Consider the following 24,235-nt stretch of genomic DNA (forward strand, 5'->3'; position numbering starts at 1 on the left):
CCAGTTACCCCTGATGAGCTATTGCAATTGTTGTGGCACAAGTGTACAACCTCTGCAGAGTTAAACCTATTCGAATAGCCGCGTCCTCGGTTATGGACAGTTGGAAAGGCCATACTGTTCCGTCATCAGAAACTTTTCGAAAACTATGTTTGGTGAAGGGTGACTTGTGGATTTTGAATTTAAAAGGTGATTCTGACTTTGAATCACAACAGAGTTGTGGGAATGACACTAATGTTCCCACTTGAGCTAGTTAGCACAAGAAGAGTTGTTTACAAAAATGTTTGTGAAACAAAATTAGCTTTACGCAAAATATACTAGAGCTTAGCACCCCCTTACTAGAAATATTAACCCTTACATTAGTATTAGTTTGCGAGTACTTTAAAGTACTCACGGCTGTGTCCCTGGCTATTCAAATGGCCAGATTATGAAGCAGAACAGCAGTATCAAGATGACGACCAGCAGGACGCCCACGACAACTAGGGAATCTTCTGACGTCAGACGTTGGCCTGTGGACTAGCGAGTCCCTTCTACTTTACGCTTCCGCTATGAAACTATGAACTTGGTGTATGTTGATCACTAGATCAGCTCTTGGTGTAATATTGGATCATGTGATCTCTACTTGTAAGACGACTATGGTATGTAATGAATGATGACTTATGATATTCAACTGTTATGTCTCGCAACAACAATATTCCTGGGATTGCGATGTATGGCATAACAGGCACCTGGACTTAAAAATCCGGGTGTTGACACTTTGACAACCACATAGCATTTGCATCCGAAGACCTTGAAGTATGACACATTTGGCTTGTTGTCGGTGAGGATCTCATATGGTGTCTTCTCAAGATCTTTGCGAAAGTAGAGACGATTAGTAGCATGGCATGCGGTAGAGATAGCTTCCGCCCAAAAATTGTAGTTAGACTTGTATTCCATCATCATGGTTCGAGCGGCTTCGATCAAGGTTCGGTTCTTCCTTTCGGCGACCCCATTTTGTTGGGGAGTATATGGCGTGGAGTATTGGTGTTGGATTCCTTCTTCACCGAGGAAGTCATCCAAGGTGTAGTTCTTGAACTCCGTTCCATTGTCGCTCCTTATTGCGAGGATCTTTTTGTCGTACTTGCGTTGAACTTGGTTGGCAAACTCCATCATGGTCCGTTGAGTCTCACTCTTGTACTTGAAGAAGAATACCCAACAATAGCGTGAATAGTCATCAACAATGACAATGCAATACTTCTTTCCTCCAAGACTTTCATGAGACGGTGGACCGAAGAGATCAACATGTAGGATCTCCAAGCATCTTGTGGTAGATATGATAGTCTTGGCCTTGTGAGGAGCTCCATGCATTTTTCCTTGTACGCAAGCCCTACAAACACGATCTTTGCAAAAAGAGACATCTTCTTTTAGTCCAAGAATGTGGCCACCCTTGTGGAGACTTTGCAAAGTCCTCATGTTGACATGGGCTAGTCGGCGATGCCATAACCAACCCTTGTCACCTTTGGCGAATAGGCAAAGAGCGGAAGATGTTGTCTTTCCGGAGAAATCGACAACATACAATTCTTTCTCTACATATCCAACAAAAGCTACATTGAGTGTCTTGCTCCACAAGAGGACCACCATATGTTCAAAGAAAGTACATAGACCCATACGAGCAATTTGATTAACGGAGAGTAAATTGTAACCAAGGGTCTCGACAAGTAGGACATTCACAAGTGAGATGTCGGGTGTTACCACCACCTTGCCAAGACCCAATACCTTAGAGCACGTGTTGTCGCCATATGATACGATAGAGTGAGAAGGCTCGAGGTCGACAACAATATTCTTGCTTCCGGTCATATGACTTGTGGCTCCACTATCAACCACCCACTTAGTGCCACCGGAAGCATAGTCCTACAAGGAATCAAGTCTTGGATTTAGGTACCCATTTTTCAATGGGTCCTAGCATGTTAGTAACAAGGGGTTTGGGAACCCAAATAGTCCAATCAACATTGTCCTTTTCAGGACCAATAAAGCAAGCACGAATATGTCCATAGTAATAAACAAAAAGAACATGAGAAGGGTTGTTAGAGCCGGCGAAACCCTTCGAGGCGGAGTTGGGTACTCCATCCCTTCTTGAGCTAGCATCGCTCTCCTCAAGGTTGATCTTCATGTTCTCCTTGTTCTTCTTCTTCTTGGTCCTCTTATTCCTCTTTCTCTTTGGCTTGGTAGCCACTCCTCCTTCATTGTAAGAGCCCTCTTTGGCTCCATCTTTAGCTTCAATGACCCCTTCCAAGTACTTGGCTTGAACTTGGAGTCTATCAACTTTGTCCTTCAAACGATTGACTTCATCTTCATGCTCCGGATGAGGGCGGCAAATATCAAACACTTGGACTTCCTTTGCCTTGTTCACCCGGAAGTGTTCCATCAAAGCTTCTTCTTGGAGAGCATTCATCTTCATGAGTAAGCGCTTGTCACTCTCCATCTTGGCAATGTCACTTTCATGAGTGCAACATGCACGGCCCTTGCTCAAAGGAAAGTACTCCTTCAATGCTTCCTCTTGCATGGAATTGACCTCCATGAGCTTGGCTTCCCTTCTCTTCAAGGCGGCTATTTCTTCCTCATGATCACAACAAGTGTCCTTCTCCTTGCTCATGCGGAGACATTCCACCAAAGACTCTTCTTGCTTACTACTCAAACTCAATAGCTTGGCCTTGTTGGTCTCAAGAGCGGCAATTTCTTCTTCATGGTTGCAACATGAGGTCTTCTCTTTGCACAAGCAGTAATATTCATCCAAGGCTTCTTCTTGAAGAGCATTGACCTCCAAGATAAGAGCATTGTGCTTCCTCAAGGAAGCAACTTGATCAACAAGCTCGTCATGGCAAGAGTTGGGGTCTTCATCATCTTTCTCTTTGTTGGCTTCCTCAAGAGAGAGCATCTTATTTTTGAGCTCACCCATCAAACCAAGAGCATGGTCTCGATCCTTGGTGAGTCGAGAAACAATAGCTTCGTTGGAGTCTTCAAGGACGATGACACTAGCTTCAAGAGACATGCGCAGATTTCGTTCATCTTCAAGCTCTTCTTTGAGAGAGGCAATATCATTTGCCGCTTCCCTTTCCAACCTCTCCTTCTCCTCTATAAGGTCTTATGCCGCACCAAGTTGGCTCAAGAGAGCCCCAACATGAGTCTTGGTATCCCCTTGCATGTTAGTGAGAAAAGAATCCAAACCCATAATCTCACGTTTAACGGTGAGACTAGTGGCATCATCAATATATAAGGCATTAGTCGAGGATGATGGTTTGGAGGGAGATTTTACCTCCGTGGATACCTTTGCCATAAGGAAACGAGCATTGTTTGTGACGAGGTTCTCATTGGGAGAGTCGAAGAGGGAGATAGAGGGAGTGGTAATGGCGATGGCGGCCACTCCCTCTCCTTCCTTGTTGGAGCTCTTGTCCTCACGTTCTTCATCCTCATCAGAGGAGTACTCTTCTCGAATGATGAAGGCTCTAGGCTTATTGGTGAAGGAGACCTTGTCGTCATCGGACTTGGGGGAGAACTTGGAGAATCCTTTGGAGAGTGACTTGAACTTTTCCTTGCGGATAAGCCTTCCACCATGATCTTCTCTTCTCTCAAACATACAATCCGCGACAAAATGATTCTTGTCGCCGCAATTGTAGCATGTTCTTCCCCTTTGCCCCTCCCTTGGGCTCTTGGAGAAACTTCTTGGAGAATCACGTGATCTTCTTGGTCTTGTGCTTCGAGACTTGTTTCCGTCCCAAAATTTCTTGGCGGCGAGAGCCATGTGCTCATGATAATTGATCTTGAGATCATCCGGTCCCCACTCAACGGGATCCTCATTACTTTCTATAGGCCTCATGTAACCTCATCTTCAATGCAAGGTTGGGCTTGCGGGAGTTGTGGGCGCGAGCAACAAGATCCTCCGCATTCTTCTTGGAGATGTCCAAAGCGATGACTTCGCTAAGAACTTCATCGGATGTCATAGCACGGAAGGAGGCGTTTTGGCGGATGGCCGTCAACTTCACTTCCTCATAAGGGAGGAGAGCGTTGTAGAACTTGCGCTTGATCCAATCGCCATCCACAAATGTTCCTCCAAGATCTTGCATTTGCACAGCAAGAGCGATGCGGCACCGATACATTTCTTCGGGGGACTCTCCTTCATTCATGACGAAGTTGTCGGCCATGTTGTTCACTTCATCAAAACGAGAGCTTTGGATGCTCGCATTTCCGAGGAAGAGCTTCTCAAGTTTATCCCATGCTTCCTTGGCGGTCTTGAGCGAGCGGATATGAGCGCGGTCCTTGGGCGTGATAGCCATGTGAATCATGTTGATGGCGGTGGCGTTGAGTTGGTCATCCACCACTTCTCTCCTTGTCAATCTCTTTGGGTCTCGTGGTGAATAGCCCTTCTCGACGATACGCCAAAGCTCGGTAGATGCGCTGCGCACATGAGAACACATTAAGAATTGCCAATTTTCAAAGTTGTTTGACTCAAGTAACGGTGGTGAACCATGCGACAAGATATGTGGCATAGGTATTGGAACATTTACGGTGTAATCACTTGGTGGTGGCACCTCATGATAACCCCCTAGACGTTCCGCAACCGGTGTCTCATCCTTCCCCTTTGTTGAAGTGCCGGTCTCCCCAAGCCCTTCCTTTTGTGAATCTTTTGTCGCTTGCGCGACAAAATCAACAAGAGGAAATGGGTTAGCTTATGGTGGGGGATCCTCGGCACTTGCTTTAGGATCAACGATGGGGTTCGGTTTTTGTGCAACCAACTCCATCATCATCGCCTTCATTTGGTTAACGATGGATGACTCCAATTTCTTGAGGTCATCCAACGTAGCCGTTGTGGTATCGATGGGAGACGATGGAGCGGGTGGCACAAGGGAAGGTGACACATTCCCATCCGCCTCTTGTTTGGCCATTTCTTAGGCGGTAAACCCGAGCAAGAAAACCTTGCTCTGATACCACTTGAATGGATCGTAGCGAACAAGAGGGGGGGTGAATGGCGCTACGACAAGTTTTAGCCTTTTTCAATTTTTAGTGCAACGGAAGATAAAGATGAGAGCTTTAGCGATAGCGTTGTTCCTACAATGATCCTAGGACAAGTGCAACAAGCAAAGGAATCAACAAGATAGTAAGAGTAAGGAGCGAGACAACCGGGGGCGCGGAGACGAGGCGAGGTTTGTTTCCCGCAGTTCCTTCCACAATAGGAAGTACGTCTGCGTTGAGGAGGTGCTAGTCTCACACAAGAGACTAGATGGCCACACCACGAAGGAAGGCCTCACCTTCTTCCTCGAGAGAGCTCCACGAAGGTGCTCCCCCTTCTCCATTAAGGCACCGGTCGAGGCGGTGATTCCTTCACAAGGTTGGGGCGAGCTCCACACACAAGGATGCTCCCAACACCCTATGGAGCTAGTACATCACCAAGCTAGCCTCCATAGCTGCACATCTCCAATGTCCCACCATAGGAACCCTACCACCAAGATCCACTAAGGAATAGCTAGTATTGGTGAAATCTCTCTTGGTAGAACTATAGATCGGGGTCTCATCCACCACTCCTCAAAGTTTGGGCAAGATTGGTTGGATGGTTGGGGAGATCCTCAAGGTTTTGGCTCAGTAACAATGGAGGAGAGAGAGAGGAGAGATAAAAACGAGTTGGGGAAGAAGGGGCCCTTAAATAGGCTCCTCCAAATCCAACCGTTATGTCCAGTTTTCGCCTAAGAGGTACTACCGCTTTTGGGAAGCGGTACTACCGCCCTGAGTTCGAAATCCCCAGATCTGGTCCACGTGGACGCAGAGCGGTACTACCGCTCGAGGTACCGCAACTAGGTCCAGACCTTACTGGACTCGAAGCGGTACCGGAGCGGTACCAGAGCGGTACTGCCGTAACTAGTTACACGGTACCTGAGCGGTACCGTGGGCGGTACTACCGCTCGTGAGCGGTACTACCGCCATAGGTACTGCAGAGGTAACACAACTCGTATTCTGGGTCACAATCAGCGCAGAACTCAGAGCGGTACCGTGGGCGGTACCTATAGGGGTAGCGGTACTACCGCTACAGGTACCGGTAGTACCGGCCTGGCTAAAACTGGTTTTCTCCCCTTTTTCTCTCCAGCCATGTCACCTCGCGATACACACACAAAACCAGAAAGCCTATAAACTACGCTTCAGTCTTCCGATCTTGACGTGTCCAGCGAGGTCACCGTGCACTTGTAAATCTAACAATGATACTCAAGGCACACGGTGAGATTACTCAAGTGTTGTCATCAAACACACAAAACCCGGGGTTTAGATTTTGCTCTTACACCGGCGGACCGCCCGGTTGGACCGGGCCAGGGACCGGGCGCTCCGGCGTGGCGGCCGGTCTGACCGGGTGTTGGGCCGGCCTGGACTTCGTCTTCTCCTCTCGCACGTGCCTCCCGCTCCTTCCTCGCGCGACCATGAGATATCTTCATGTCCAGCTCCATGTCCAGCTTCACGTCCATCTTCACGTCCAGCTGCTCCTCTCCTCCTCGTGCGATGCTTGTCTCCTCTTGATACCTGATTATACATAAGTAACAGGACTTAGGCAGTATAAAGTTCTCATCAATCAAATATCGTTTAGGAACAAGTTCACCTCCTGTTTAAGTAGCTTCACATGAGCCCTTGTAATTGGTCCAATCCGAATTTCATTGGACTTGAGCTTTACAGCAGCTTCATCTTCATCTTGCAATGACGAAGGTAGTGGTGTAGTAGGGATGTCCTCATCATCTCCCCCCCTTCAAAAGGCATCGACCTCGATGCTCCAAGGTCTTCTCCGTCATATGGTGTCAAATCATCAACATTAAAAGAATTACTGACACCAAACTCATCAAGTGGAAGATCTATCGAGTATGCATTATCGTTGATCTTGGCAAGCACTTTGTAAGGACCAACACCACGAGGAAGCAACTTGGACTTCCGCAGCTTCGGGAACCTATCCTTGCGAAAATGTACCCAGACCGTATCACCAGGCTTGTACAACATCTCCTTGCGCTTCTTGTTCATCCTTGCAGCACTGCTCTTGCCTTTCTTTTCTATCAACTCTTTAGTCTTCACATGGATCTTTCACACAAAATCTTCCCTCTTGGATGCCTCCATATTAACTCTCTCATGTATGGGCAAAGGCAACAAGTCAAGTGGAGTAATGGGTTTGAAACCATACACCACCTCAAAAGGACACAACTCCGTGGTAGAATGTACCGCCCTGTTGTAAGCAAACTCCACATGCGGCAAACACTCTTCCCACTCCTTCAGGTTCCTCATGATCATGGATCTCAACATTTGTGACAAGGTTCGATCCACCACCTCAGTTTGACCATCAGTTTGGGGATGACAAGTAGTACTGAAAAGTAGCTTTGTCCCCAGCTTTCCCCAAAGTGTCTTCCAGAAGTAGATCATGAACTTCACATCACGATCAGAAACAATAGTCTTCGGGACTCCATGTAGTCGTACAATCTCCCTGAAAAACAGGTTAGCAATATGCGACACATCGTCGCTTTTGTGGCAGGCAATAAGGTGTGACATTTTAGAAAATCTGTCCACTACCACAAATATAGAATCATGGCCTCTTTTAGTACGCGGCAAACCCAACACAAAATCCATACTTATGTCCTCCCATGGTGTAGTAGGTGCCAGTAAAGGAGTATACAAACCGTGAGGCTTCAGCTTGGACTTGGACTTGTTGCAAGTAATGCACCTCTTCACATACCTGTCCACATCCCGCCTCATCTTTGGCCAATAGAAGTGATCAGCGAGCATGAGTAGCGACTTCTCACGCCCAAAGTGACCCATCAAACCTCCAACATGTGATTCCTACAATAAGAGCAAACACACAGACGATTCTGAAACACATAGTTTGTTAGCTCTAAACAAGAACCCATCATGTATGTGATATTTTTCCCATGCTTTACCAATAGCACACAAGCGATATGGTTCAGCAAAATCATGATCAGTGGCATACAAATCACATAGTACTTCTAATCCAGGAATTTTAACATCAGTATGAGTTAATAGCATAGTTTTCCTAGATAGAGCATCAACAACAATATTATATTTTCCCTTCTTATGCTTAATAATGTATGGAAAAGACTCAATGAACTCAACCCACTTAGCAAGATGCCTATGCAAAGTAGATTGGTCTTTCAGATATTTCAAAGCTTCATGATCAGAATGTATGATAAATTCTTTTGGCCACAAATAATGTTGCCAAACCTCAAGAACTCTAATTAAAGCATACAATTCTTTATCATAGATAGGATAGTTCAACTTAGCACCAGAAAGTTTCTCAGAAAAATATGCAATTGGGAGACCCTCTTGCATCAAGACACCACCAATTGCAATACCACTAGCATCACATTCAATCTCAAATTGCTTATTGAAATCAGGAAGTGCAAGCAACGGTGCAGAAGTTAACAATCTTTTTAGTTCATCAAAAGCATGATCTTGGGCGACGCCCCACTCAAAAGAAACACCCTTTTAGTCAATTCATTCAAATGTGCAGCAATAGTACTAAAATTGGGCACAAAACGTCGATAAAACCCAGCTAGACCATGAAAACTTCTAACTTGACTCACATTCATGGGAGTAGGCCAATGTTGAATAGCTTCAATTTTAGACACATCTACTTCTACACCATGCTTAGAGACAACGTAACCCAGAAATATGACATTATCTTTGCAAAATGTGCACTTCTCAAGATTACCATAGTGTTGATTAACACGCAACACTTGCAAGACATGTCGAATATGTATAGTATGATCAGATTCATTGCGGCTGTAGATTAATATGTCATCAAAATACACAACCACAAACTTGCCAATAAAATCACGCAAAACATGGTTCATCAGTCTCATGAAAGTGCTAGGTGCATTAGTTAAACCAAAAGGCATTACTAACCACTCATATAAACCAAATTTTGTTTTAAAAACTGTTTTCCATTCACCCCCTTCTTTCATCCTAATTTGATGATAACCACTACGCAAATCAATTGTAGTGAAAACAGCAGCACCACTCAATTCATCTAGCATATCCTCTAAACGGGGAATAGGATGACGATATCGAATAGTAATGTTGTTTATCGCTCTAAAATCTACGCACATACGCCATGTACCATCTTTCTTAGGAACTAGAATAACAGGAACAACACAAGGACTAAGGCTTATGCGGATATAACCTTTGTTGAGTAGCGCTTGTACTTGTTTCTGTATCTCCTTCATCTCTTCGGGATTCGTTCTATATGGCGCCCTATTGGGCAGCGATGATGGGATTCGTAGCATAGAAAACAAAAAAATTCCTACTGCAGAACGCAATCCAAGCCAAGATGCAATCTAGAATATGGTAGCAACGAGGGGATGAACGAGACTAACCCTTGAAGATTTCCAAATCCTACGAGATTAGATCTCGTTGTTGCAGAAGATGATCACTTGCCGCTTTCAAAAGCGCGTAGAAGATCTTGACGGTGCCACAATCGGGCAGCACCTCCGTACTCGGTCACACGTACGGTGTTAATGAAGACGACGTCCTCCTCCCTGTTCCAGCGGGTAGCGGAAGTAGTAGATCCTCCTCGGAATCCCGGCAGCATGACGGCGTGGCGACGGTGGTGGTGGAGAACTCCGGCAGGGCTTCGCCTATGCGCTGCGGGAGTAGTATGTGGAGGAGGAGAGGCTAGGGTTTGGGGAGAGGGGGGACTTGGGCACCACCATCAAGGGGTGCGGCCAACTAGGGCTAGGTGTGGCCGGCCCCCTCCCCTTGCTCCTCATTATATAGGTGGAAATCTCCAAGTGTTGGTATCCAAGTCTTCGAATAAGACCCAAAACCAAAACCTTGCATAGGGACAAAACCTACCCAAGGGGGGAATCCTACTCAAGGTGGGACTCCCACCCCTTCCTTGGGGGGTTGGCCGGCCACCACAGGTGGAGTCCACCTGGGACTCCTCCCCCTTAGGGTTGGCCGACCATGCAAGGTGGAGTCCCTCCAGGACTCCACTTTCCATGGTGATTTCTTCCGGACTTTTCTAGAACCTTCCATAAATGAACCGGATCATTTCCAAACTTGGAATATGACTTCCCATATATGAATCTTATTCTCCGGACCATTCCGGAACTCCTCGTGATGTCCTGGATCCCATCCGAGACTCCGAACAAAACTTCGAACTCCATTCCATATTCCATATCTACTTAAACGACATCAAACCTTAAGTGTATCACCCTACGGTTCGCGAACTATGCAGACATGGTTGAGACCTCTCTCCAACTAATAACCAATAGCGGGATATGGAGATCCATAATGGCTCCCACATATTCAACGATGACTTAGTGATCGATTGAACCATTTACATACGATACCGATTCCCTTTGTCACGCGATATTTTACTTGTCCGAGGTTTGATCATTGGTATCTCTATACCTCGTTCAACCTCGTCTCGGACAAGTACTCTTTACTCGTACCGTGGTATGTGGTCTCTTATGAACCAGTCATATGCTTGCAAGCTAATTTAGACGACATTCCACCGAGAGGGCCCAGAGTATATCTATCCATCATCGGGATGGACAATATCCCATTCTTGATCCATATGCCTCAACTCATACTTTCCGAATACTTAATCCCACCTTTATAACCACCCATTTACGCAGTGGCGTTTGATGTAATCAAAGTACCCTTCCGGCATAAGTGATTTACATGATCTCATGGTCGAAGGACTAGGTAACTATGTATCGAAAGCTTATAGCAAATGAACTTAATGACGTGATCTTATGCTACGCTTATTTATGTGTGTGTCCATTATATCATTCACTCAATGACATAACCTTGTTATTAATAACACCCAATGTTTATGATCACGAAACCATGATCATCTATTAATCAACAAGCTAGTTATACAAGAGGCTTACTTGGGACTCCTTGTTGTTTACATAACACACATGTATCAATGTTTCGGTTAATACAATTATAGCATGGTATGCAAACATTATCATAAACTCAAAGATATATTATAATAACCATTTTGTTATTGCCTCTTGGGCATATCTCCAACAGTCTCCCACTTGCACTAGAGTCAATAATCTAGTTTACATTTGTAAAGATATAACACCCTGGCCTTCCGGTGCTTTATCATGTTTTGCTCACGGGAGAGGTTTTAGTCAACGGACCTGACATGCTCAGAACCGTATGTATTTTGCAATTCATTTGCGTCTTCACGCATCATTCATTTTCCTAATGAGTCGGCATTAAATATGTTTGGTCTTCTGGTGGAACCTTAATTCCGCGGTCTGAAATATGTCACTAATATTGTCACACACAATATAGCTTCAAAGTTCTGACACTATCGGAACTACACCAAGTTCTCAAAGAACTTATCGACTTAACATCTTCAGTCATTGTCAAAACAATGACATATTCTGCCTTCGTTTGTAGAATCCGTCACAATATTTAGAACTCATCTAAATCTAGCATATACATCTTCTAGCTCATTGTGCTACCTTTTAATCAACACTTATCCTAATTGAGATTTGAAATTCATTTTTATATGTGACCAAACTAATATCGGTGCAACACCTTACAGCGATTTGTTTGTCATTGCCCCATATAAATATATATATATCCTTGGTTCTTCTAAAGTACTCAAGGATATTCTTACTATCGTCCAATGATCATCACATGAATCATTCTGGTATATGCTCATAATACTTTAGAGCACAGGACATCTGATTGTGTACATATTATTCGTGATCTATAATCACTCATGTGTTTTTACTCATTGAGTGTCAGATACACTCAAGTCTTGTTAAACCTTCACATGACAAGAATATTTTCTTAATAATTCTATATTGAACTACTTCAATATCCATTCTATGTACTTTGATTTAAACTTATTATGTGTTTCAATCTATCTTCATAGATCTTGACACTAAATATGTTTCAGTCCATATCCTTTCATTGAAGTTAATTCTCAATGAAACCTTTTATAATCAAGTATATAATTACATTATTTATAACCAACTATATGTCATCTACATAAAGTATTATAAATATGTCTCAGCGTTCCCACTTAATTTCTTGCAAATGCAAGCCTTTTCATCGTGTCTGATGAAATCAAAAACTCTTTGACTATTTCATCTGGTGAAGATTCCAACTCCGCGATACTTACTTCATCCAATTGAAGTTCGTATACCTATCTAGTATTCCATGGACTAGCAAAACTCTTGGTTGTATCTTGTATACACCTTTAATACATACTTCTGTTAAGTAATGTATTTTTCCATCCTACTAGCATATCTCATAAAAGAAATATGTAGCGATTACTAGAATAATCCACATAGACTATAAGCATTGCTACGGTAGATCTAATCTTATCGTAGTCAACTTTTTGAACTTTGTCGTAAACAACTTTTCGACAAGTCGAGCTTCTTCAAGGATATTCCATCCAAGTCCATCAATTTTATAGATACATTTACTTTCAAAAAGTATTCATCTATCATAGATTTCATGGCGCATGGCCATTTTAATGGAGTCAGGGCCCATCATAACTTCTTTGTTTGTAGTTGGTTTATCATTGTTCAAAATCAATCCTTTGTCCACAAATCATTTATTTGATCACAAAGTAAACCATACCTACAGGGTTCAATAAGTACTTCGATCTCCATGGCTAAAACACTTTGTAGTCATGGGAGCCATGATCGTCGTGGCCGCTTCAACCAATTTCCGATGCTGCGCTACTCTGATCATTATGCTCAGGTTGATAAACCTTATCAAATTCTATTGTCCTCCCACTCAAATACTTCGCTAGAAACAATTTCTTGGAAATAGATAAGAAACATCGACAAACACTTTTGTCTTTGTATCCATAGTGGAAAGAATTCCCAATTCTGGGATAACAACAAAGACTTTCATCGATTTTGGTTGTAAACTTATTTACATATGCTATGCATACCAAAATTTAAGAAATGACTATTAGGGCTCATGCCCATGCCATAACTCGTATGGTGTCATTTCAACGGATCATGATGACGCTCTATTCAGTGAAAACGGTAGTCTCTAAAGCATAATCCACAAAAATATAATGGCTTCATATTATTTTATCTCATCATTAATCCAACAAAGTATGGATACGTCTCTCGGATACTTCATCATCACTATGATACTCCAAGAAACGTGAGTTGTAGAACAACTTCATAACTCTCTTAGATGTTCGCTATAACTCGCAATTCGAATATTTCCACTATGATCCAATCATAGATATTTGACTTTTCTATTACGATGATTTCCACTTCATGCTGAAATTTATTTGAATCCATTCAAAATTTTCAAACTTCTTCCTTATCGAATATATCCACATTTATATACTCAGTTCATTGTTGGAAGTTTTCATGAAATAGAAGAATCTCCCGCACACAACTATGCCCAGTGAACCACATACATCATCATATATGTTTCCACTAAGTTAGTTGCCCATTCAACTCTTGGCCTGTGAACGGTATTTTAGTCATTCTTTTTAGAAAATATTTGCAAGCGCCAGACGATTCAAAAATCGAATGACTCCAAAAATCCATTTGCATGGAGTTCCTTCATGCATTCCTTTCTAAAATGACCTAAATGGCGGTTCCACAAATAAGTGGAATTCAAATCATTTGCCTTATGGCATTTTAGCGTCAGTGTTATGCATGTGTGTTTCACCATTAAGATTTATAATAACTTATCCATCGTACATGGAGTAATGTCATAATTTGAACAACTCATTGTTTTTATTTGACCAGAACAAAATAACAATTTATTAAGTTCTTTATTATAAATTCTAAAGGCTAGGTAGAATGCCAACAACAAACATAATAACACTTTATTATGTTCCAGACGTGCATTATTACCATATTCCTTATCAGTCACTTAGGCCATCGTATTCTTGTATTGTGTTGTATTGTATGACATCTCATACCAACCAATCTGGTACAAATACCCAAGAATTTTATTATGTGACCAAACAAGGGGGGTTGGCCGGCCACCACAAGTGGAGTCCACCTGGGACTCCTCCCCCTTAGGGTTGTCCGGCCATGCAAGGTGGAGTCCCTCCGGGACTCCACTTTCCATGGTGATTTCTTCCGGACTTTTCTAGAACCTTCTAGAACCTTCCATAATGCACCGGATCATTTCCAAACTTGGAATATGACTTCCTATATATGAATCTTATTCTCCGGACCATTCGGGAAATCCTCGTGATGTCCTGGATCCCATCCGAGACTCCGAACAAAACTTCGAACTCCATTCCATATTCCATATCTACTTAAACGACATCAAACCTTAAGTGTGTCACCCTACGGTTCGCGAACTATGCAGACATGGTTGAGACCTCTCTCTGACCAATAACCAATAGCGTGATCTGGAGATCCATAATGGCTCCCACATATTCAACGATGACTTAGTGATCGATTGAACCATTTACATACGATATCGATTCCCTTTGTCACGCGATATTTTACTTGTCCGTGGTTTGATCATTGGTATCTCTATACCTCGTTCAACCTCGTCTCCGACAAGTACTCTTTACTCGTACCGTGGTATGTGGTCTCTTATGAACTATTCATATGCTTGCAAGCTAATTTAGATGACATTCCACCGAGAGGGCCCAGAGTATATCTATCCGTCATCGGGATGGACAATATCCCATTGTTGCTCCATATGCCTCAACTCATACTTTCCGAATACTTAATCCCACCTTTATAACCACCCATTTACGAAGTGGTGTTTGATGTAACCAAAGTACCCTTCCGGCATAAGTGATTTACATGATCTCATGGTCGAAGGACTAGGTAACTATGTATCGAAAGCTTATAGCAAATGAACTTAATGACGTGATCTTATGCTACACTTATTTAGGTGTGTGTCCATTATATCATTCACTCAATGACATAACCTTGTTATTAATAACATCCAATGTTTATGATCACGAAACCATGATCATCTATTAATCAACAAGCTAGTTATACAAGAGGCTTACTAGGGACTCCTTGTTGTTTACATAACACACATGTATCAATGTTTCGGTTAATACAATTATAGCATGGTATGCAAACATTATCATAAACTCAAAGATATATTATAATAACCATCTTATTATTGCCTCTTGGGCATATCTCCAACAAGCGAAGCTCCGGGGATCAAGTCAATTTGATGCTCAATACCACGCAATGGTGGTAGTCCTTTGGGTACCTCCTCCGGAAACACGTCGCTGATTTCCTGCAAAACATTAGAAACACCAAGAGGAAGAGGGGTCATGTCGTTAGAAACCAAAACCGTACCCCTGTACATGAGCACAAGAGGCATGGCTGTAGGATCCTCACTAAATTCTCTCATGTCTTGTTTGCTGGCTAATGAGACTAAGGAATTCACTCTCTCACTTTTCGTTATATCACTCACGGCATTACAATTCTCTCGCCTATCTATAGATGCATCCTCCAAGTTTACTTCAACTTTCTGACGAGACTCATTGACAATTTGTTGTGGTGACATAGGCTGTAAGTTAATTTTCTTGCCCTTGAACTCCAAGTTATATGTATTGGCGCGACCATTGTGTTGCACAGAACGGTCATAGAGCCATGGCCGGCCCAACAGTAGGTGACACACCGTCATAGGAACCACATCAAAATCAATGGAATCCTTATACGGCCCAATCTCAAAATCAACTCGCACCATGTGGCTCACCTTCATCTCACCATTATTGCTCAACCACTGAATATAATATGGATGCGGGTGCGGTAGATACTTCAGTTTCAGCTTGGCACATAACTCTTTGCTTGCTAGATTGTGACAACTCCCACCATCAATAATAACCTTGCAAGCTTTATCGGGACCAACTAGTGCCTTTGTTTGGAACAAATTACAACGCTGAGTAGATGCACTTGACTGCACATTAAGAACACGCTGTGAGACAACAATAGTTTGAGCTTCAGAAGGAAAAGCATCATAACCATCACTGTCATGATCATCCTCATCTGGAGCATTGGGATCGACATCATCTCCAGTTTCATACTCATTGTCCTCATTAATGATCATAACTTTGTGGTTAGGACAATCACGCTTGAAGTGACCCTTGCCACCACATGTATGACACGCCATATCGCGGTTGCGCACTGTCGACATGTTAGAACTAGTTCCACTTGCTGCAGGAACGGGCTTCTTTGTGTTGGACACAGTAGAGACCGGCTTGCTAGACGAAGTAGAAACATCCGCAGGGCGCGAAGATGGCGCCGTGGAGGGTGGCGTCCGAGGCGTGTAACGCCCAGGTCCCGTAGCACGACCCTTCATTTGCAGTTCTTCAGCCAACTGTGATTCAGCTTCTCTTGCATGATGTAGTAGCTCATTCATCGTAGTGTAATTGTGATGACGCACTATGCCTTTGATGTTAAACCTGAGACCATTCAGAAAGCGTTGTAGTGTCATCTCAAGAGACTCACGGACACGAGCACGCTGCATAAGCATCTCCATCTCCATGAAATAAGCATCAACTGTCATTACACCTTGCTTCAATTGGGTCAACTTGTCAAAGACTGAACGCAAGTAATTGGTAGGAACAAAACGAGCTCTCATTGCCGCCTTCATAGCACGCCATATGATAATAGGCAGCTCACCATCTTCTTCTCGAGCACGAACAAGTTCATCCCACCAGCGCAATGCATAGCCATAAAAATTCAGAGGAAGCAAGCTTGCTCTTCCTATCTTCAGTATATTCATGTAAACGCCATAATCTCTCAATCTTCATCTCCCATGTGAGATATTCCTCAAGATCAGTACCTCATTCAAATCTGGGAATTGAGAATTTGGGCTTACCAAACCATCTTCTTGTTGTTGTGGAATACGTTGGCCTCCGACGGGGACAAAACCACGACCACGGAGACCTTCACCAACGCCATGTCCAAGACCACGACCAATACCACGTCCTTGAGCATTAGCAGCTTCCGCATTATCACCTTGCACACTGCTATCTTCATCAGGTGGTGGTTGTTGTGGTTGTACCATTGTACGTATCTCACCAACGGCGTTAGTCAAAGTTTGTATAGATGCTTGAAGAGTCGTCATCGATGTTTGAACGGTGTTAACCGCTGTAGTAGCTTCATCGACCTTCAAGTGAACACTCTGAATATCCTTGTCCAATGCTTCATTGGCAACATGAATTTCACGTTGTAGGTGATCACGGAGTGCCTCATACTCCAGCCAAGTAACTGTAGCAGTTGGATCCTTCTTCTGCATCACATCAACATCCTCAGAAGACTTGATTAGTAGGTTAGTGCACTAAACAAAAATCTTTGGTGGTACTCTCACAACTCACTCCAAACTTATAAGAAAGGTAAATCTTACCGCTCCAAAGTGAATTAGTATTGCGTACCAACTTGGATTGACGGACTAGTGTACGGATGTAGCGAAGCGAATATCAAGGGTATAAGAACAAATCACACGACAAAGCAGGATATATGTGGGGCTGTAGGTGGGCTACCTATTTGCACCAATAACAAGCTCTAGCGCTGACCGTAGACAACCAATGATACTCACACAAGGCGATAAATATGGCAATACAACTATATGTAGAAAAGGTTGCAATGCACTAGAGAGACGCTAGCAAAGCTCAACGAGACAGGCACAAGATTGCTCAACTACATGTGCAGTAAAGTAAACTTAGGCCTTCACTTGATTCTACTAACACTTCACTTTTCTTTTTGGATTTTTCTTTTTGTATAACACACACATATGTAGCTCTTTTTGCTTCTCTTCTATTTTCTCTTTGTTTATTTTTATTTTTTTTGACACAACTCCTTGATAACACGACCAACAGAAATTGCAAAGCACCGATAACCTAACGAGCAGCCTGCCGAGCGGTAAAACTAGTCTCTTCTGGGGAAGTTCCTAGTCACTTATATCGAAAGGCTGTGTCTATGGTTGGGAACAAGCACACTGTACGCTATGTGGACTCTGAGTAACAAAAATTGAAACTAGATGATAGTGGAGACTCAAACCCTAACAATACTAGATGGAAGAAAAGATACACAAAAATAACTACGAAAAGCAACTAAAACTCGGAATTAGTGCAATCTAAGGCTATGGCAAACCCTAACCCTAACTTTTTATGGCTTTTTCTGTATAGGAAACACTCACAACTCAACTATGGGGTGGATTGTGGATGGCTTACTGAGAAAAACTGGAAATCTGATACCAAGATGATAAGGGGTGGCCCGATCTTCTGAGTAAGCGACGGGTGGTGATGAACACGCGATGATAGCAGCGGATGGAATCGATGATATGAGGAGGATAACTTGTATGACGCTGACGAAGTCTCTCGATTGATTCATGTCGCCAATGCAACAGCTCTCAACCCTGCAAGATATTCGCAACTCCACACACTTGCGCACGTAGCCGCCGACCAAGAAGCGGTAGATTGCAATCTTCTAATCCCCAATGGAACAACAAATCACACAAATTTTCAGTAGCATAAAACTCCAGATCGCAACGAATTGGAGAGTTGGGATTCAATAGTTTTGCATAGCAAACAACTAAGAACTAGGGTTTATCTTAAACGTGGTCTAAACCTACTTTGGGGGTGTCATGGGCACTTATATAGGGGTTCAGGACGATCTCAGGTTGAAAAGATACAAAAATAACCGACCCAGAATAAATCTGGTCGAGACAGACTCGGACACGGCCGGTCTGGGGGGCGGTCGGTCGGGCCTGGGACCGGGCTGGCCGGTTTAAACCGGGCCAGTGACCGGGTGCTGACCGGGCGCGGGAATTGTTCTGCGGTAACCCGTCCGGTTGGCATCAGCGTGGCGCCCGGTTGTCGCCGGGTTGGGTCCGGCGGACCGCCCGGTAGGACCGGGCCAGGGACCGGGCGCGCCGGCGTGGCGGCCGGTCTGACCGGGTGCTGGGCCGGCCTGGACTTCGTCTTCTCCTCTTGCGCATCCCGCTCCTCCCTCGCGCGACCATGAGATATCTTTCATGTCCAGCTCCATGTCCAGCTTCACGTCCATCTTCACGTCCAGCTGCTCCTCTCCTCCTCGTGCGATGCTTGTCTCCTCTTGATACCTGATTATACATAAGTAACAGGACTTAGGCAGTATAAAGTTCTCATCAATCAAAGTATCGTTTATGAACAAGTTCACCTGCTGTTTAAGTAGCTTCGCACGAGCCCTTGTAATTGGTCCAATCCGAACTTCATTGGACTTGAGCTTTACAACAGCTTCATCTTCATCTTGCAATGACGAAGGTAGTGGTGTAGTAGGGATGTCCTCATCAATATTAGTAACATCTGGATTGCCAAAGAGTTTTTTTATAGAAGTCAGTAATGTATCTCTTGAGATTTTCATGACCTTCTATTATCTCCTGATCCTGATTCAAACTAATAATCAAAGTTTTCCTCCTCCTCCCATTTGCTTTTGAGTAATAATATCTAGTGTTATTATCTCCCTCAAGAAGTTATTTTTCTTTTGTCCTTTGTATCCATTTAATTTCCTCCTCTTTGATAATTATCCTCAGTTGGTCCTGGATTGCATTTTTGGTAACTCTGTCTTCCTGTGTAAGGCCATAGAGTTTCCCTTTCTTATCAATTTCATCCAACTGAGAGCAATGTCCCCCCTGTTGTTCCTATATTCCCCTTCTATATTTAGATTCCATCATTTCAAAGTTTTCCTCAAACATTCAAAACTTTTTTTCCATCTATATATTTTCCTTTCTCCAAGATATGTTTTATTCCACACCCCACTCACTACATCTTTTAAGTCAGTCCTCGTGAACCAACAATTTTCAAATCTAAAAATTGGTGGTATTCGAGATATATCTCCTGATTTGATTAATATAGGTTTGTGGTTAGACAATTCACTAGGTAGAGTTGATGCACACACCAATGGAAGTTTTCCTCCCATGATGGAGATACCAATAACCTACAACTATATATACTAGTAGAGGAACTTGAAACATCTGCTGATATTAGTAGCTGGGAAGTCCGCACCTAATGTTGATTCAGACCATTTTTGCGGCAGAGCTGTCGTTACTCGTTACAGATCAACAAACTTGAAGTGCAAAGTAATTGAGCGAAAGAATTATAACCTACTCACTCTGATCTATATTAAGTGTCGAGGCTTTAGTTTAAATTTGTTCTAAATTGAACTAAAGCCGTTACACTTATTATGGATTGGAGCACGAAATAAAAGTACCACAAGCAGCCTATCAGCTGGCGTAGTATATCCTACATAAGTTGAGTCGGATCAATCGCCTGTCGATCAAGCGGCAGAGCTACGGATCAGAAACTTTGCAGCTATCAGTTAGGCAGGCATCACCGGTACAGGCAGCCCCTGTACGCCGGCGTCCAGTAGTCCATCGCGTTGCCGTCCCGGTACACTTCTGGTGTCCACGAGACAGGGACCAAGCAAAGCCCTCTCTCCCTCAGGTCATGCTGTCCTTCTCCCTTGCTCGCCTCCGCATGAACTCCGCCCCATGGAATGTTGTTACAGTTAACCTGAAAAAGTGACACCAATAATGATTTACTATGCACAAATCAATCCCGATTACTTGTGTAAAAACTAAAAAGAACGAATCTTGCCGTAAGTTTGTACCTTGTTCCTGCTCGCGTTGGTGTACGGCTCACTTAGCAGCTGCAGAGAGTAAGAAAGTAGGAGAGGCAGGCCAATCAGCATAGCTCAACTCAAAAGGGCCACTCTCGATCTGCGATGGCGACATGTATGCGTGCACTGTCCCTATCTCATGTTTCTGGTAGTGTGCGAGACAGGACAAGTTGAGACATTCTTTATGTTGTTTCTCGGGTATATTTAAGCATGACTAGGAAGTCCACTTAGAAAAGGGAGCTCGACAAAGTCAATGTCATATGTGGAACCAGCTAAACAGTCGTTGCGACGATTCATTGCATCTTGGACGGATCGTGTTTCGATCGTGTGTGTGCGTGTACGTTTCTCCTCTGGAGTACACTTTCTTTTTACTAGGAATGTTAGCTTGGGTGTATAGGAATAGTCTACTTTTCTGGAAGCTTTTGTGACTAGGTAGGTCAAAATATACAGACCATATGCATGTAGGGATCGTTTAGAAGAATATCATTTGCAATAGTGTTACCTGTACTTGCTCGTGCAGAAACTTGATGTACTTGATGGTTTCAAACAGCACCGATGCTGTATCCGTCTGCTCATATGTCCAATTTTAAACAAGTTAATTAGAGTAGAATAAGTGTAGTTTCACTAGTGTCGACCTATGAACAAGTTCTTCGTGCGTGTACCTTCCCGAACGGCGAAACGATTTGCTGCAGTGCTGTGATCTTCTCCCCCAGCTTCACTTTAGGAACCTGTTGCTGCATTTGGTAATTAACCCAATGATCACCTCAACCCTGCTAATTGGATGGTTTGCTATCGATTATTGAACTTGTTTTTGCTGTTACCTTAGGAGGTGATGCTGCTTCCTGCTTGGATTTCTTGCCTGTACTTTCGCGCCTTTCCTCGGATGATCGCTTCTTGCGATCACTCGCCGCGGCTCCACTGCCGCTGCTGCTACTCCTTGCCTGCAACAACCACATGCTGCAACTCAAATTCACGTAGCAAATCACATATATATGCTGGTTTTTGAACGGCTGCCACTAATTAGCTGTACCGTACCACTACTTGTATATTATGGACCACTGTCATCAAATGGCATGGATATGTATGTGCAATTGTGCATACGCGCAACTTACCGGCACGATCTCCTGCTCTTTTCTGCTGCTATCAGACGACCTATCGGTGCATCTCATGTATGGCGGAGGCGGCACCGATGTCGGTTCCTTGGTTGATCTGTAGCCACCGAAGGAGCTGAAATCCGGGAGACTCCTGATGTTAAAAGGACTTGCCGCCTCCATTCCTCGGCCTTCTTGGCAAATCTTGTCCAGTCCACCCAAGCCTGAATAGTCTAGGCTAGCGTGCACCCCAGCACTAGTGCGGGTACTTATTTGCTGAAGAAAGGAAGCCATGGGGTTCCCGTGGTCTTGCTGGTGGTGGTTGCTGCTTTCCTTCCTTTGATGGTGGCCGTCGACGTAGGATGGCATGCAGCTCAGCAAGTTCATCCCCTGGGCTTCGAGCACAGCATTAGAACCGCTCCCCAAGAACAGCGGCGAGCCAGCGGCGACCTCGTACTTCATCGGAGAGATGTCGGAGCCTGCCTCGAACCGCGCCGTCAGGGAGGCTGGTGCTGTAGCATAACGGCCGGCGGGGACGTCCTCGAACATCTCCGGCGTCACGTTCTTCGACGCGAGCAGGTCCAGGAAGTTCTCCCTGTAGCCGGTGCTGTCGTTGCTTCTGAAGACACAAACTATAGTTAACTCCCGATGATCAAGGACACACATGCACGACACATCAAGCATTCTCCTGGGAGTTCGTAGGGCATGCGTATAATTAAGTACTCACAGTTCGCCGTGGCTCCAGGCATGGCCGTGGATGTGGTCGCCAACCGGCAGGTGCATGTCTGCCACCGCCGGCGCCGAGTCGGCAGTGAAGGCCGGGCCGTCGAGAAGCGCCGCCGTAGTTCCAGCGTAGGGGTTCCAGGAGGGGGAAGGCTGCAAGGCCGCATGAGCCTGGTGATACTCCCACATGGTGGCGGCCGGCGAAGTGGTGGAGGAGGCGCACGCGGCGGAGTCCGGACGGTCGGTTGCGTCCTGCGGCTGCCGGGGCATGAAATACTGGAGGTGCACCTCGCCTGCTTGTAGATGCATATAGCCTGCGTGGATCGAACAAGGCGCAGTGGACCGAGTGGAGTGGACCAAAGGTTATGTGGGGGGCCTATTTGTAGTCGATCATAGGCGTTTGGAATATTTTCCGGCGAGGTTTTTGAGGAGGATATACACACGTCAAGATGACGCAAGCATGCGGGAAGACATCATTGAGAATTTTGTCTCTTTTCTTTTTCTTAAATATTTAGTGCAATTGTATGCTGTGGAGTACCCCATGCTTTAAAAGTTTCAGATTATTAGATTGTTATGATATAGCTAGTGTGATTCCGTACTTTTAAGAACTGTTTATGCAAATCTTGGTGAAGCAAGGGCTAGCTACGTGTAGCTAGGCCGTTATATTATTCTACTTTTGAATTTTCGTGCAGCTCAGCTTCTTGAACAGTCTGAAGTGTTGCATTTCATATTAGCTCGCTATATCGTTTCAAAAAATATTAGCTCGCTAGAGCCTAGAGGCATTTCGCTTTATCTGGTCTCATCAACCCTTTTATTGTTTGACGACTAAACTAATACTCCCTCCGTTCCATTCTATAGTGCCTACAGCTTTTTGGCACGGAAATTAGCGCAATAGTATTTTTTACACAAAACTCCTAGCTGAAAGATTTGAGATCAACATAAAATTTGGGAAATCCATATCTTCCTAACTTACCATAACAAATTTGGGAGCTGAACGATTTGGGAGCTGAACGGAGAGGGGCTAATTGAAGAAAAGCTAAGCTACAACCTTATATTATAAAACAAATGTCAAAAATATATAGGCACTACAGAAAGGAACGGAGGGAGTACCGTTTGTCCACGAAAATAGTACCTTTTCGCCCTTAACTACTGTTAGAATTTTAGATGGTCTCCCAACTGTAGCACACACTACTACATAGTAAGTTGTCAAAAATATTTTTACAGTCAGCTCATGAAAAAACCAACATCAAAAGCTGCAATCAAACCAGGCAAGTTTGCTCGGATTCCTTGCAATTGCCCGCCTAGGTTTATATTTTGCACTAAAGTATCATAGTGTAACCCTATCTCTCATCCTTCCCCTTGTTTCTCACATCCGCGTCCCGCAACACCCTCGTCCAGAACCCTAATCATACCATTCACTCGTAGCGACCATCATCAAAGCCGCAACACCCAAAAGAGAGCCGCCATAACTTCGTTGGCCAGCGTCATCGCTGCCCTCACATGGCCAACAAAAGGGGAGGAAAATAAGCCAGATACTTAAGGTGAGAGTCCATGACCTCCTCGCCCAATGTCACCGCCATCGCATTTGATCTCGTGCATACGCTCTCCATGCCTATAAGGACGCGCGTAAATGAGTCGATCCAACACTTACAACTAAGACCACCTCCTATCATGCCACATGTGATCGATGCTTCCACGACATCCCCTCTATCACCTCCCATGTGCTGCTCTTGACGCCAACCTAGAGCCACAAAGGCAGCTTCTCCTCGAAAGAAATCCATGTGCATCACCTTCTGCATCCATGATTAATGA

At 44.1% G+C, this 24,235-nt stretch overlaps 1 protein-coding gene across 2 annotated transcripts; it reads right to left on the reverse strand.

The window, feature by feature from the left end:
* Positions 1 to 19,953: 19,953 nt before the first annotated feature.
* LOC127306715 (uncharacterized) lies at positions 19,954 to 22,775 on the reverse strand. 2 transcript variants are annotated; one of them, XM_051337410.2, is made up of 7 exons: positions 22,428 to 22,775; positions 21,722 to 22,319; positions 21,431 to 21,550; positions 21,272 to 21,337; positions 21,112 to 21,177; positions 20,601 to 20,639; positions 19,954 to 20,503 (listed from the first exon to the last, which is right to left on the reverse strand). In XM_051337410.2, the coding sequence occupies exons 1-7, from the start codon at positions 22,730 to 22,732 to the stop codon at positions 20,321 to 20,323; spliced, it is 1,377 nt and encodes a 458-aa protein (XP_051193370.1). In that variant the 5' UTR covers positions 22,733 to 22,775; the 3' UTR covers positions 19,954 to 20,320. The 2 variants fall into 2 exon arrangements, with proteins under 2 accessions (XP_051193370.1, XP_051193369.1); XM_051337409.2 differs by having other exon boundaries at positions 21,272 to 21,343.
* Positions 22,776 to 24,235: the final 1,460 nt, after the last annotated feature.

Source organism: Lolium perenne, chromosome 6, assembly GCF_019359855.2.
Source record: "Lolium perenne isolate Kyuss_39 chromosome 6, Kyuss_2.0, whole genome shotgun sequence".
In the NCBI taxonomy this organism is placed as follows: Eukaryota; Viridiplantae; Streptophyta; class Magnoliopsida; order Poales; family Poaceae; genus Lolium; species Lolium perenne.

Coding starts and splice junctions, on each gene's coding strand:
- LOC127306715 (XM_051337409.2), bottom strand. CDS start 22,732: ATGCATCTACAAGCAGGCGAGGTGCACCTCCAGTATTTCATGCCCCGG. Junction 21,551..21,721: donor AAGAGCAGGAGATCGTGCCG/GTAAGTTGCGCG, acceptor TGGTTGTTGCAG/GCAAGGAGTAGCAGCAGCGG. Junction 21,344..21,430: donor AAGCAGCATCACCTCCTAAG/GTAACAGCAAAA, acceptor TACCAAATGCAG/CAACAGGTTCCTAAAGTGAA.